The 14,941-nt window shown below is 40.5% G+C and overlaps 1 protein-coding gene across 5 annotated transcripts in view; it reads left to right on the top strand.

Moving 5' to 3' along the window:
* Nucleotides 1-14,941, top strand: part of CECR2 (CECR2 histone acetyl-lysine reader) — a 182,078-nt gene that overhangs the window by 162,103 nt on the left and 5,034 nt on the right. For 3 of the 5 annotated variants that reach the window (XM_023256589.2, XM_023256591.2, XM_023256587.2), the window contains 2 exons: nt 10,487-11,906; nt 14,115-14,226. In XM_023256589.2, coding sequence (XP_023112357.2) covers nt 10,487-11,906; nt 14,115-14,226 — 1,532 coding nt within the window. The remainder of the gene's footprint in view (nt 1-10,486; nt 11,907-14,114; nt 14,227-14,941) is intronic. The other 2 variants (XM_023256588.2, XM_045061150.1) reach the window with 1 other exon arrangement.

The following is a 14,941-nucleotide window of genomic DNA, read 5'->3' as shown; positions in this document are numbered from 1 at the left end:
AGATCTGAAAGGATTTCTGGTGGTAATGATCATTATACAAATGTAGTCCTTACCATAATGTGCAGTCTTTTTGAGACTTGTACGTATAGTAATTCAATTCTCAAAACAAACTTTTGAGCTAGCTACTATTTAATGATCCTTGTTTGTACAGGTGGAAAATCTGAGGCACAAAGGTTTAGATTGGTTGCCCTCATCTCACTAGTAAGTGGTGGAGCTGACATTTGAACCCAGACCTACTCAGTCCAGCACCCATGCTTTCAACCATGGCATCATCAAACTGCCTTTAAAAATGGCTGTCTTGGTGCGCCTGGGTGGCTCAATCTGTTAAGCCTCTGACTCTTGACTTCAGCTCAGTCATGATCTCAAAGGTTTGTGAGGTCGAGCTCCACGCTTCTAACGCAGGGTCTGCTTGGGATTCTCTCTCCCTTTCCCTCTCCCTCTCTCTCTCTCTCTCTCTCTCTCTCAGAATAATTAAACTTTAAAAAAATATTATTAATGGCTGTCTTAAAATTTATCATGAAATAACTTTTTAGTACTTTACTTAAAGCCTAATTATTTCCATCCTTCTATTCCTTGGACACATAGCTATAGCTACTAAGAATGAAAAAAAGTGAGACCTAGCAAATCCTGAAGAAATGTCTTAGAAATGTCATTTAAGAGAGTAAACCTGAAAATTGAGAAGAAAAATTAAAAGAGTAATTTGTGTAATTAGTGCTTTTTTCTGGGATAGAGGTCAACCACGTATTGTATATAATTTTCTTAATGCATGACTGGAGAATAGACACCTAGACTTTTATCAAATATGAAAATTCCACATAAGATTGATGGTAGGCCTAGAATGCAATTACTTTTGTTTTAATTAATGTATTTAGTTACTAGGATATCTACTGAAACTTTTTTTTTTTTTTTTAACTTCCACTGTAGTTAACATATAGTGTTATATTCGTTTCAGGTATACAATATAGTGATTCAACAGCTCTATACATTACAGAGTGCTCATGATAAGTGTACTCTTTGTCTGCTTTGCCTGTTTCACCTGTCCCCACACTCACCTCCCCTTTGGTAACCATTAGTTTGTTCTCTATAGTTTTTCAGTTTGTCTCTCTTGTTTTTCAGTTTGTTTCTCTTTTCTCTGTTTTTTTATATTTCACTTAGCATTAATACCCTGTAGATTCCTTCATGTTATTGCATATGGCAATGTTTTGTTGTTTTTGAATGGCTAATACTCCATTGTACATATGTGCCACTTCTTTATCCATTCTTTTTTTTTTTTTTAATGTTTATTTATTTTTGAAGAGAGACAGAGACAGAATGCGAGTGGGTTAAGGCAGAGAGAGAGGGAGGCACAGAATCCGGGCTCTGAGCCGTCAGCACAGAGCCTGACATGGGGCTCGAACTCACAAGCTGTGAGATCATGACCTGAGTCGAAGTCGGTCACTTAACCAACTGAGCCACCCAGGCACCTCTATCCATTTATCTCTTGATGGTCACTTGGGTTGCTTCCATATCTTGGCTATTATAAATAATGCTGCAATAAACACAGGTGTGCATACACCTTTTCAAATTAGCGTTTCATATTCTTTGGGTAAATACCCAGTGGTGGAATTAATGGATCATGTGGTAATTCTATTTTTAATTTTTTGAGGAACCTCCTACTGTTTTCCACAGTGGCTGTACCAGTTTGCTTTCCCACCAACAGTGCAAGAGGGTTTTTTTTTTCTTCACATCTTCACCAACATTTGTTGTTTCTTATTTTTCTTATTTTAGCCATTCTGACAGACATGAGGTGATACCTCATTCTGTTTTGATTTCTATTTCCATGATAATAAGTGATGTTGAGCATCTGTTCATGTGTCTGTTAGTGATCTGAATGTCTTCTTTGGAGAATTGTCTGTTCATTTCATCTGCCCATTTTTTAATCGGATTATTTATTTTTTGGGGTGTTGAGTTATATAAGTTCTTAATATATTTGGCTACTCACTCTTTATCAGACATGTCATTTGCATATATCTTCTCCCATTCCGTAGGTTGTCTTTTAGTTTTATTCACTGTTTTCCTTTGCTCTACAGAAGCTTTTTATTTTGATGTAGTCCCAGTACTTAATTTTTGCTTTCATTTCCCTTGCCTCAGGAGACTTATTTTTAAAATGTTGCTATGGCCAATGTCAGAGAAATTACTGTTTGTGTTCTCTTCCAGGGTTTTGATTTCGGTCTCACATTTAGGTCTTTAATCCATTTTGAGTTGGTTTTTGTGTAAGGTGTGAGAAAATTGGTCCACTTTCATCCTTTTGCATGTGGTTGTCCAGTTTTCCCAACACCATTTGTTGACGAGACTGTCTTTTTCCCATTGTGTATTCTTGCCTCCTTTGTCAAAGATTAATTGGCCATATAATTGTGGGTTTATTTCTGGGCTCTCTGTTTTGTTTTTGATCTATATGACTTTTTTTGTGCCAGTACCATTCTGTTTTGATTATTACAACTTTGTAGTATAGCTTGATACCTGGGATTGGGACACCTCCAGCTTTGTTTTTCTTTTTCAAGATCACTTTGGCTATTTGGGGTCTTTTGTGGTTCCATACAAATGTTAGGATTACTTTTTGTAGTTCTGTGAAAAATGCTGTTAGTGTTTTGATAGGGATTGCATTAAATGTGTAGATTGCTTTGGGTGGCATGGACATTTTAACAATATCTGTTCTTCTAATCCGTTGGCATGGAATGTCTTTCCATTTGTGTCATCTTCAGTTTCTTTCATCAGTGTTTTATAGTTTTCAGAGTTTAGGCCTTTCAACTCCTTGGTTAAAGTTTCTTCCTAGGTATTTTGTTACTTTTGGTAAAATTGTAAATGGGAGTTTTTTTCTTATTTTCTCTTTCTACTACTAGTGTATAGAAATTGAACAGATTTATGTATATTGATTTTTGTATCTTGTGACTTTTATTGAAGTCATTTATGGTTGTAGTAGTTTTTGGTGGAGTCTTTAGTGTTTTCTATATGTAGTATCATGTCATCTGGAAGTAATAAAAGTTTTCCATTTTCCATACCAGTTTGGATGCCTTTTATTTCTTTTTGTTGTCTGATTGCTGTGGCTAGAACTTCCAGTGCTCTGTTGAATAAAGGTACTGCTGAAAGTGGGCATTCTTTTCTTCTTCCTTATCTTAGGAAAAAGCTCTCAGTTTTTCAGCATTGAGTGTGATGTTAGCTATGAGTTTTTAATATGTGGCCTTTATTATATTGAGGTATGTTCCCTCTAAACCTACTTTGTTGAAGGTTTTTTATCATGAATGGGTTTTGTACTTTGTCGAATGTTTTTTCTGCATCTATTGAAATGATCATATATTTTTAAGCCTTTCTCTTGTTGAGGTGATGTATCATGTTGATTAATTTGCCCTTGCATCCTAGGAATAAATCCCACTTGATCATGGTGAATGATTTTTTTTAGTGTATTGTTGTGTTTGGTTTGTTGAACATTTTTGTGTCTTCATTCATCACAGATACTGGCCTATAGGTCTCTTGTTTTTGTTTGTTTGTTTTGTTTTTGTTGTTTTTTGTTTTTTGTTTGTTTTTTTTGTTTTTTGTTTTTTGTTTTTTGTTTTGTAGTATCTTTATGCGGTGTTGGTATCAGGGTAATGTTGGTCTTATAGTATGAATTTGGCAGCTATCCTTCGTCTTCTATCTTCCAGAATAGTTTGAGAAGAATAGGTATTAACTCGTCTTTAAATGTTTGGTAGAATTCACCTGTAAAGTTGTCTGGTCCTGGACTTTTGTTTGTTGGAAGTTTTTTGATTATTGACTCTATTTGCTGGAAATGGCCTGTTCAAATTTTCCATTTCTTCCTGATTCAGTTTTGTTAGGTTATGTTTCTAGTAATTTATTCATTTCTTCTTGGTTGTTCAATTTGTTGGCATATAATTTTTCATAATCTTTTATAATCCTTTGTATTTCTGTGGTGTTGGTTGTTATTTCTCTCTCTCTCTCTCCTCTCTCTCTCTCTCTCTCTCTCTCTCTCTCTCTCTCTCTTTTTGAGTTTGGCTAAAGATTTGTCAATTTCATTGATCTTTTCAAAGAACCAGCTCCTGGTTTCATCTACTATATTGTTTTTTTTTAGTTTCTATTTTGTTTGTTTCTCCTTTAATCTTTATTATTTTCTTCTACTGGTTTGGGCTTTATTCTTTTTCTAGCTCCTTTAGGTATGAGGCTAGGTTGTTTATTTGAGATTTTTCTTTTTGAGGTAGACCTACATTCCTATAAACATCCCTCTTTTTTTTTTTTTTTTTTTAATGTTTATTTACTTTTGAGAAAATGTGCAAATGAGCAGGAGAGGACCAGAGAGGGAGACCAAGGATCTGAAGCGGGCTCTGTGCTGATAGTGGAGGCCTGGTATTGGGCTCAATCTCACAAACTGTGAGATCATGACCTGAGCCAAAGTTGTATGCTTAACCGACTAAGTCACCCAGGTGCCCCTAAACATCCCTCTTTGGAATAGTTTTTGCTATATCCAAAAGATTTTGGACTGTAGTATTTTCATTCGTCTCCATGTGTTTTTTGATTGCCTCTTTGATTTCTTGATTAACCCATTCATTCTTTAGTAATATGTTATTTAACTTTCATGTGTTCTTTCCAGATTTCTTGTGGTTGATTTCTACTTTCATGCCATTATGGTCAGAAAAGTTGCATGGTACAACTTCAGTCTTTTCAAATTTGTTGAGACTTGTTTTGTGGCCTGTCATGTGATCTGTTCTGGAGAATGTTCCGTGTGCACTTGAAAAGAATGTGTATTCTGCCCTTTTAGTTTGGAATTCTTTAGAATATATCTGGTAGATCCATATGGTCAAGTATGTCATTCAAAAAGCAACTGTTTCCTTGCTGATTTTCTGTTTCGATCTTTCTGTTCATGTAAGTGTGGCATTAAAGTCTCCTACTATTGGGGCACTTGGGTGACTTAGTTAAGCGCCTGACTCTGTTTCAGCTCAGGTCATCTCACAGTTCGTGAGTTACAAGTCCCACATCCAGCTCTGTGCTGACAGTGCAGAGCCTGCTTTGGATCCTCTTTCTCCCGCTCTGCCCTTCCCCTGCTCTCACATGTGCACACTCTGTCTCTTTCCCTCCCTCCTAACTTCCCTCCCTCCCTCTCTCTCTCAAAATAAATTTTTTTAATGTTTATTTTTGAAAGACAGAGTGTGAGCGGGGGAGGGACAGGGAGACAGGGAGACACAGAATCTGAAGCAGGCTCCAATCCAGGCTCCAAGCTGTCAGCACAGAGCCTGACGCAGGGCTCAAACTCAAGAGCCATGAGATCATGACCTGAGCCAAAGTCAGCTGCCCAACTGACTGAGCCACCCAGGTACCCCTAAATAAATAAACTTTTAAAAATAAAATAGGGGTGCCTGGGTGGCTCAGTTGGTTAAGCGTCCGACTCTTGATTTCAGTTCGGGTCATGATCTCACGGTTCATGAGTTCGAGCCCCAATGGGGCTCTGCGCTGACAGCATGGAACCTTCTTCAGATTCTCTCCCATCTTTCTGCCCCTCCCCTCCTCATGCCTTCTTTCTCAAAATAAATAAACTTTAAAAAGTTTATGTTAAAAATAATAAAGTCTCCTACTATTATTCCTAGTGATTACTTCCTTATGTTTGTTGTTAGTTGCTTTATGTATTTGGGTGCTGCCATGTTAAGTGCATAAATATTTACAGTTGCTGTTTCTTGTTGAATCTGTCCCTTACTGATTATGTAGTGTCCTTTGTCTCTTGTTATTAATAGTCTTTGTTTAAAGTCTGTTTTGTCTGATACAAGTATTGCTACCTGGGCTTTCTTCTGGCATTCATTTGCATGATAAAGTCTTCTCCTTCCCTTCACTTTCAATCTGTGGGTGTTTTTCAGTCTGAAATGAGTCTCTTATAGGCTGCATATCGATGGGTTTTGTTTTTGTTTTTGTTTTTGTTTTTTTAATCCATTCCATCACCCTGTCTTTTGATTGGAATGTTTAGCCCATTTACATTCAAGGTAGTATGTAGGTATGTACATATTACTATTTTGTTACTTGTTTTATGAATGTTTTTGTAGATCCCTGTTCCACTGTTCCTTCTCTTGCTCTCTTGTCGTGACTTAGTGCCTTTCTGTAGTGATAATAGTTGGATTCCTTTCTCTTTATTTTTTGCATATTAGTTGCCAGTTTTTGATCTGTGATTACCATTATGTATGTATGTGTATGTATATATATATTTGTATGTGTATTCATATACATTCGCCATCTTCTGCACATAATATGTAAGTTGATGGTCACTTACGTTTGAATCTATTCTTAACTCCCACCATCCCACTCCCAGGTTTTAGGTATATCCTATCATAATTTCTACCCTTTTATTTGTAAATCACTTGACTGATTTTTATAGATATACTTAATTTTACTGCTTTTGTGCTTCCTACCTTTTTTACTCCTGCTTATGGTCTTTCCTTTCCACTCAGTCCCCTTTAACATTTCTCATAGGGCTGGGGTAGTGGTCATGAATTCCTTTTTTTTTTTTTTTTTTTCTTTTTGGTCTGGGAAATTCTCCTATTATGAATGAGAGCCTTGCTGAATAGAGTATTCTTGGCTGCTGTTTTTTTTTTCTTTCAGAACTTTGAATACATTATACCACTCCCTCTGGCCTGCAAAATTTCTGCTGAAAAATGAGCTGAAACAGGGTTTCCCTTGTATGTAACAGTTTTCTTTTCTCTTGCTACTTTTAAAATTTGTTCTTGGGGCACCTGGGTGGCTCAGTCAGTTAAGCCTCTGACGTTAGCTCAGGTCATGATCTCACAGTCCATTAGTTCAAGCCCCACATGGGGCTCTATGCTGACAGTTCAGAGCCTGGAGCCGGATTCAGATTCTGTGTCTCCCTTTCTTTCTGCCCCTCCCCCACTCACACTCTGTCTCTGTCTCTCAAAAATGAATAAATGCTAAAAATTTTGGGGGAGGGGGTGCCTGGATGGCTCAGTCGCTTAAGCATCCAACTTCGGTTCAGGTCATGATCTCGCGATTTGTGAGTTCGAGCCCTGCTTCAGGCTCTGTGCTGACAGCTCAGAGCCTGGAGCCTGCTTCAGATTCTGTGCCCATCTCCCTGCCCCTCCCATACTCATGCTCTGTCTCTCAATAATAAGTAAACGTTAAAAATTAAAAAAAAAAAATTTTTTTTTAACTTGCTCTTTATTACTACATTTTTGTCATTTTAATTCCTGTGTGTGTCTTCGTGTGAACCTCCTTGGGTTGATTTTGTTGAGGACTCGCTATGCTTCCTAGATCTAAATTTCTGCTTCCTTCCCCAGATTCAGGAAGTTTTCAGCCATTATTTCTTCAAATAAATTTTCTGACCCCTTTTCTCTCTCTTCTGAGATCCATACACTTGTTGTCACTGAGTTCCCTAAATCTTTTTTTCTTTTTTTTTTTTTTTTTTTTTTGCCTGTGAAGCTTGATTGCTTTCCATTACTTGGTCCTCCCAGTCACTGATTTTTTCTTCTGCTTCCTCTAGTCTGTCTGTTTATTCCCTCTAGTGTATTTTTAATTTCAGTTATTGAGTTCTTCATCTCTGATTTGTTTTGTTTTGTTTTGTTTTCTGTTTGTTGAGAGTTTTACTGAAGAGTTCCACTCCTTTCTAACTTGAGTATCTTTATGACCATTACTTTAAATTCTCTATTGAGCATATTACTTACCTGTTTCATTTAGCTCTCTTGCTGTGATTATGTCTTGCTTGGTTCTTTCCTTTGGGACATAGTCCTCTATGTCCTTGTTTTGTCTAACTCTGTGTTAGGAAAGTCAGCTATGTCTCCTGCTCTTAAAAATAGTGGCGTTGTGAAGAAGAGGTCCTGTAGTGCCCTTCAGTGCAGTGTCCCCTGTTCACCACGACCTAGCACTTTAGGGGTGTCTCCTATGTATGTTGTGTGCACCCTGGTATTGTAACTGAGCCACATTTGCCTTCATTCCAGTTGTGTGCAATGGCTCTCTTTGTCTTGGGTAAGGTTTGATCCCTGTGTTGTCAGTGGCCCAGTCTGGGGCTGCCTTGGGCTTGAGCTGAATCAATCCAGGCATTTGCTAGAGATGCGGTAGCACCAAACTGCTGGGCACTTTCCTTCTTTTGTCCTCCGAGAAGCTTTCAATGGTGGACTTGGCCTTCAGTCAGAACACCTGTCTTCCCCCAGCCCACTGCTAGGGCCATAGTCAGACTGGTATGTGTAGTTATCTTCCCCGTTCTCTGGGGCAGGAGGAGTCTCTTTGCAGTAGTGTTTGGCCTTGTTGGGGCTGCCTGTACCTTGCCAGGCTTGTGCCATCACTTTGGATGGGCTCTGGCCAAGGGCATATTGGAGGGGCCAGGTCAACAGGGCAATGGGGGTAGGGCCCATACAGTTCCAGGAAGCTCCAAGCCAGTCCGATGCAGGAGGGAACTGCAGCTGCCCAGGAAAAGTTCACCTGGGCTTGGATGGAGTGTTTCTGCAGGAGAATGCTGGGGCTGGGCTCTTTGTTAGCAACCCAGGTAACAAGTATTGGCACTGCTCTGATTCCTATAAGTGTCCATCTATCTAGCCTTGGGCGGGGGAGACAATGTTGCCTTTCAACTCTTTTGTTCTTGGAGAGGTGTCCCAAAAATCCCTACCCTCTAGCATACACTCAAGATTAGTAAATAAATCTCCTTACCATATATATACACCAGGTCTTCAAACTGCTGCTTCTAAGCTTTATCTCAGTGGGGCTGTTTATGTTTGTTGTGCCGTCTCTTTTAAGGGCAGGGACTCTGCCCTCCTGTCTCTCCCAGAGCCAAGCCCACTGATTTTTAGTTTCAGGTGTTAAGTCATCCTCCCCCGCCCTCCGTCCCAGAAATTTGGTCCTCTTTGGTTTTCAAAGCCAAATGTTATGGGAATTCATCTTCCCCATGTAATTTCCTTGTGCCTGGGGTGCCTGCCTTGGGGAACTGCTTCTCTCCTCTCTCTGTGTCTGCTGTATCCTTCCCTCCTGTGGACAGTCCTAGAGTCCATTTGACTCCTGTCAATGCCTTTGTTCTTCCTACCCTCTTTGATGTGGCCCCTGCTCTACATATAGCTGTGGGGAGTCTTTTCTTTCAGCCTTAAAGTCATTTTTTGGGTTATTGATACTAATCCTCCTACTCTGCCATCTTCCCCAAGTCAGACTTTTTAAAAGTGTTTCTTTTGAGGAGCATCTCAGTGGTTCAGTCAGTTTGAGCATCTGACTTTAGCTCAGGTCATGATCTCACAGTTCATAAGCTTAAGTCCCTCATCAAGCTCTGTGCTGACAGCTTGGAGCCTGGAACCTGCTTCAGATTCTGTGTCTCCCTCTCTTTCTACCCCTCCCTGCTTGTGCTCTTTCTGTCTCAAAAATAAACATTTTAAGAATTAACAAAAATAAAAAATAAAAATGTTTCTTTTGAGATAGGGCCTGCTTTGTGAAAACCAGCTCTAACAGAATTGTCTAATACTGATTTCACATGGAGTCTGGAAGAAGCTTTAGAAGTAGAGTCCCTCTGGTGAAACTAGATAAGCCTATTTCTTAGTTGCCATGTTTTATGTTGATAAAATAATGATAAGTGTAGATTTAATTTTCATTGTATAGCTCCTGCCTTTGATTTTTGAAGACAGCATTATTAGTTCATTAGTTGACCGAGATTTTAGTCGGTCTTTAAAAGTTGTTATGAATCCTTAATCTTGTCTTTAAAATTTGTTAGCAGAATTGTATTTTGATCCACCTGAGCAACAACTCTGTCCTGTTCAAAGGATTGTAATAGTAAGACCATATTTTTGGTTTGATACAATAGCAAGGTAAAGAATTCTGAATTTCTAATTAAGCATTTGAGTCTAGTAAATTAATTTATTTGGGTTTATTAAATTTCTGTAATGTGTTAAAGATGCCTTTCGAGTTTTATCCTGTAGGACATCTTGTTCTCAAGACATCCAGACAAGATATTTTCATTCATTCAGCAAATATCAATTGAGTCCCTGTTTTGTGCAAGTACTAAGAGTGGTAGGGAACAAAAGAAAGTCCCTGCTGCTGTGGAACTTGTGTTCTGAAGGGGCACAAGTCAGGGATCCAGCCCTCTTGATACATACTCATCATGTCCTCGTCCTTCTCATTGTATCTTATTGTATCTCCATATGTGACATGCATCTCTGTGGAATCCATGAGCCATGAATTATCTCCCCCTCACTTAGTGATCTGTGACCACACAAGAAGAGGGAAACAAGGACATCTCCATTCTTTGGCAGACTTTATGAGTAGCTGTAGAGGTGCTAGGTCTTACCTCTTGGTCTATAAGAGGGAGTTTGCAAGGACCTCAATATCATCATCCTTTCCAGGCACTCAATTTCTAGCTGAAGTTTCAATGGCCGCACATCTACCCCAACCCTATCTCTCCTTATCTGACAGCTTTCATGTTCTTTTTACTACTAACTCCATCAGTGTCATCATTTCAGCTACCGAATTACTATTTTGTTCTGTGCTTCGCTTACAGCAGATCCCTTGCCTGGGCTTGAGGAGAAACCACCAAACATTGGTGGTTCAGAGGGCGTGTACCTCAAACAACTACCTCACCCTACACCTCCCTTGCAGACCGACTGTACCAGGCAGAGCTCACCACAAGAAAGGGAAACAGAGGGCCCAGAGCTCAAAAGCGACTCCTCAGATTCTGGAGACAACTGTAAAGCAACAAAGAACAAGAATACCTGGCCCTCAGAGAGCGGCTATACCAGCCCAGCCACTCAAGGATGTATGCGAGACCTCTCCACTCTGGCAGATAGAGGGGCTCTACCTGAAAATGGAGTAGTTGTTGAAGCATCCCCTTGTGGATCAGAGGGGAAGGGCCTTGGTGGTAGTGGTTCAGAAAAGCCACTCTGCCCCAGAGGTAAAACACTACAGGAAACCATGCCATGTGCGGGACAGAACCCAGCTACACCTCCCAACACAGACCCCAGTTTGATGGGAGGCACTGTAAGCCAGTTTTCTCCCTTGTACATGCCCGGCCTGGAATACCCAAATTCAGCTACCCATTACCACATCAGTCCAGGCCTGCAAGGTTTGGGCCCTGTGATGGGAAGTAAACCCTCAGTATCCCATCCTCAGCATTTTCCCCCTAGGGGCTTTCAATCTAGCAACCCTCATTCTGGAGTCTTTCCCCGGTATCGCCCCCACCAAGGAATGAGGTATTCCTACCAGTCACCACCTCAGCCTTCCTACCATCACTATCAGCGAACTCCTTATTATCCGTGTCCACAGGGCTTTTCTGACTGGCAGAGACATCTTCATCCCCCGGGAAGCCCAAGTGGGCTCCCACCTAATCCACCTCCCCCACCAAGGCCCCTCTTCTCAGATAAGAGCACCTTGGCTAATCTGCAAGGCTGTGAGACACTGAATGCTGCCTTAACTTCCCCAACCCAAATGGATGCAGTGGCTGCTAAAGTAGTCTCAGCTGATGGGCAGAATCCTGTTCCAGAAGAAGAAAAGCTGGATGAATCTATGGAGAGACCAGAGAGTCCCAAAGAATTTTTAGACCTGGACAACCATAATGCAGCTACCAAGCGACAGAGCTCATTGTCAGCCAATGAATATCTTTATGGAACTCCTCCACCTCTGAGTTCAGGGATGGGATTTGGTTCATCTACTTTCCAACCCCATGGTGTGATGCTGCAGACAGGGCCTCCTTATACACCTCAGCGGCCAGCCAGTCATTTCCAGCCCAGAGCTTACTCCTCCCCTGTGGCTGCTCACCCACCTCACCATCCAGTGGCTGCCCAGCCCAACGGCCTCTCTCAGGAGGGCCCCATCTATCGCTGCCAGGAAGATGGCCTGGGTCACTTTCAAGCTGTAATGATGGAACAGATTGGCACTGGAAGTGGAATAAGGGGACCTTTCCAAGAAATGTACAGATCATCAGGGTAAGGTTACATTAGGTGGTTTTGGGGTTGTTTTTTTTTTGGTTTTTGGGGTTTTTTTGTTTTTCTGAAAAAAGAAATAGATGTTAGTTTTGAAGAGCAAAATGACCTTAGGAATGACGATAAATGTTAGCAGTCTAGGTCCAAGAAAAACATGTGACTCATTGGTAATTGAAGACTTAATGGAAGTATATCAGCCTTAGAGTCTGATTTTATCTTTGGCACTTTTTTTCCCTCGTGAAAGTGAATTCGCATTTAAATGACAGGTTTTGACCCTGGAAACTTGATAGCTCCAGTTGAGAGCTATAGACAGGCGTCAATATGCTGCTAAGTTCAGATACTCTGACTAGGGTAAAATGGGTCTTTCTCAAATCCTGAGGTTATGGGATCACATGTAATGCTCAGGTTTTATCCCTTATCTGTCATTTCTTCTTAAAACAAGTCAAATACTGTCCCCATAAGAGTTCTTGCAAATAGTGATGAGGTGACCTATGATCCATGAAATTTTCAAATTAATAATATATAAAAGGTGGTTAAATGAAGTTGTTTATATAAAGTTATAAAGCCTAGGGGCACCTGGGTGGCCCAGTTGGTTAAATATCCAACTCGATTTCAGTCAGGTCATGATTTCAGAGTTCATGCGGTTGAGCCCGGAGTCAGGCTCCTCACTGAGGGTGGAAGGGTGGAGCCTGCTTAGGATTCTCTCTCTCTCTCTCTCTCTCTCTCTCTCTCTCTCTCTCTGCCTCTACCCCACTTGTTTTCTCGCTCTCTCTCAAAATACTTAAAAAAAATGAAGTTATGAAGCTTAATCTTAAAACCAATACCATCCAACTTAAAAACTAATGTGCCTCTCTTCAGTGCCAACCTAAGAAGACCTTACCTCCAAAACCTCTCCTCCATTTAATGTTGTGCCCTATTTGTTTTATGCCTCACTAAGTACATTATGTTTCTTTTCTTTGTCTTTTCTTTTAAACCATTGGGAAGTAGTAAGTTGCAGACATCCTGACCCTTTCTCCCTAAATATGTCAGCACGCATCTGCTAAGAATAACGACATTTTCCTGGAGCACAATCTCAAACTATTTTCACACCCAAGGAAAATAACACTAATAGTATTTAATACAGAGTTCTTACTTAATTTCTCCAGTTGTCCTCAAAATATCTTTTAAAAAAATTTTTTTAATGTTTATTAATTATTGAGAGAGAGACAGAGCATGAGCAGGGGAGGGGCAGAGAGAGGAGGAGACACAGAATCCGAAACAGGCTCCAGGCTCTGAGCTGTCAGCACAGAGCCCAATGCGGGGCTCAAACCCACAGACCGTGAGATCATTACCTGAGCTGCAGCCGGATGCTTAACCAACTGAGCCACCCAGGCGCCCCTCAAAATATCTTTTAAAACTACATTTGTTGGGGCACCTGAGTGGTTCAGTTAGTTAAGTGTGTTACTTCAGCTCAGGTCATGATCTCAAGGTTCATGAGTTGGAACCCCACAACGGGCACTGTGCTGATGCTCAGAGCCTGCTGCCTGCTTCAGATTCTCTCTCTCTCTCTCTCTCTCTCTCTCTCTCTCTCTCTCTCTCTCTGCCCCTCCTCTGCTCACGCTCTGTCATTCTCGAAAAATGAAACATTGAAGCTACATTTCTTTGTTTTATTTTTTTTTCCCCATCCAGGATTCATTTAAGGTTAATATATATGTTTGGTTGCTATGTCTGTTTAATCTCTTAGTTTGAGACATTTATGCTATCATTGTTTTGTTTTCTTTTGTTTTTCAAAGACTCCAGGCTAGTTCTCATGTAGACTGTCCCAGTCTCTGGATTCTTCTCATTGTTTCCTCATGTTTGGAGTCCAATTAAACATTTGTCAAGAACACTACATAGGTGGTGTCATGTACTTACTTTTTTTTTTAAGTTGGCTTCACGCCCAGCATGGAGCCCAACATCATGCTTGAACTCAACCCTGAGATCAAGATCTGAGCTGAGATCAAGGGTGGGATGCTTAACCGACTGAGCCACCTAGGTGCCCCAGTGTCATATACTTCTTATTGCATCTCATCTGGAGGCACACGATGGCACTTTGTCCCAGTATTGATTTCAAGTTTGATTACCTAGATAATTAAGGCAGTATCTGCCAGATTTTTGTGATTAAAGTGTCTCTTTTCATCTTTAATTAATGTGTCTTCATTAATTCTTAACTTTGCTTTCTTGTGGCTACAGAATGCAAATGCATCCGGTCCAGTCACAGTCCTCGTTCCCAAAGACCCCAGCACCAGCAACGTCACAGGAAGAGCTGCCACCACATAAACCTCCAACACTTCCTCTTGATCAGGTAAAAATTACCAGCAATTAGAATTTTTGTTATTCTTTGAGGTGGCAGGGAATAGTTTATTGTGAATTTGTTGTGATTCTGAAAAAATCTTTTAAGGTGTTCTGGGAAGTGCTTCATGTCCTACTGGCAGCCAAGTAAAAAGGGCCCCTCGGGCCCTGTGCTCCAAGTAGATTCAGTGGTGGGAAAAGCCAGGAGAAGATGACCTCGGAAGTAGCTCCTGTGCTGTCTCCGTATGTTCCTTTTTTCTGTCCTTGTGGTAATCAGCTATTTGGGGTTATTTAAGCCTCATGTTTCCTAACTGGCCACTAGCATTTATTTTGATAAGATAGCTTTGTTTTTTTTTTTATTCTACCAATTTCATCTTAGAGAGACTGGTTAGTCCAGTTTTAAAAGAACTGTAGCTACCTTCAAGTGCTGCTTTTCTGCCAGGCACCGTGCTAAGGGTTTCTGCATGCAGCATCTCATTTAATCTCTTTCTTGACTGCCGTGAATTAATTATCTTCACCAACATCAGTTCCATTCCCTAATGTGCAAGAAATCCCACAGCTCCTGAGTGACGAGGTTGGGGTCTGGATCAGGAGGTCCAGAATTTTAGATCCCACCCTCCAGAAGTAAACTGATGGCTGAAACCAAAACCAAGCCATTTTTCAGGTGGAGAGGAATGTGTACAGCTCTTCGGCTTACTTAATTTTTTTAAACAATACAGCTGTCAATT

The sequence above is a fragment of the Felis catus genome, chromosome B4, assembly GCF_018350175.1.
Source record: "Felis catus isolate Fca126 chromosome B4, F.catus_Fca126_mat1.0, whole genome shotgun sequence".
NCBI classification, from domain to species: domain Eukaryota; kingdom Metazoa; phylum Chordata; class Mammalia; order Carnivora; family Felidae; genus Felis; species Felis catus.
This window is presented reverse-complemented; position numbering and strand designations above follow the sequence as displayed.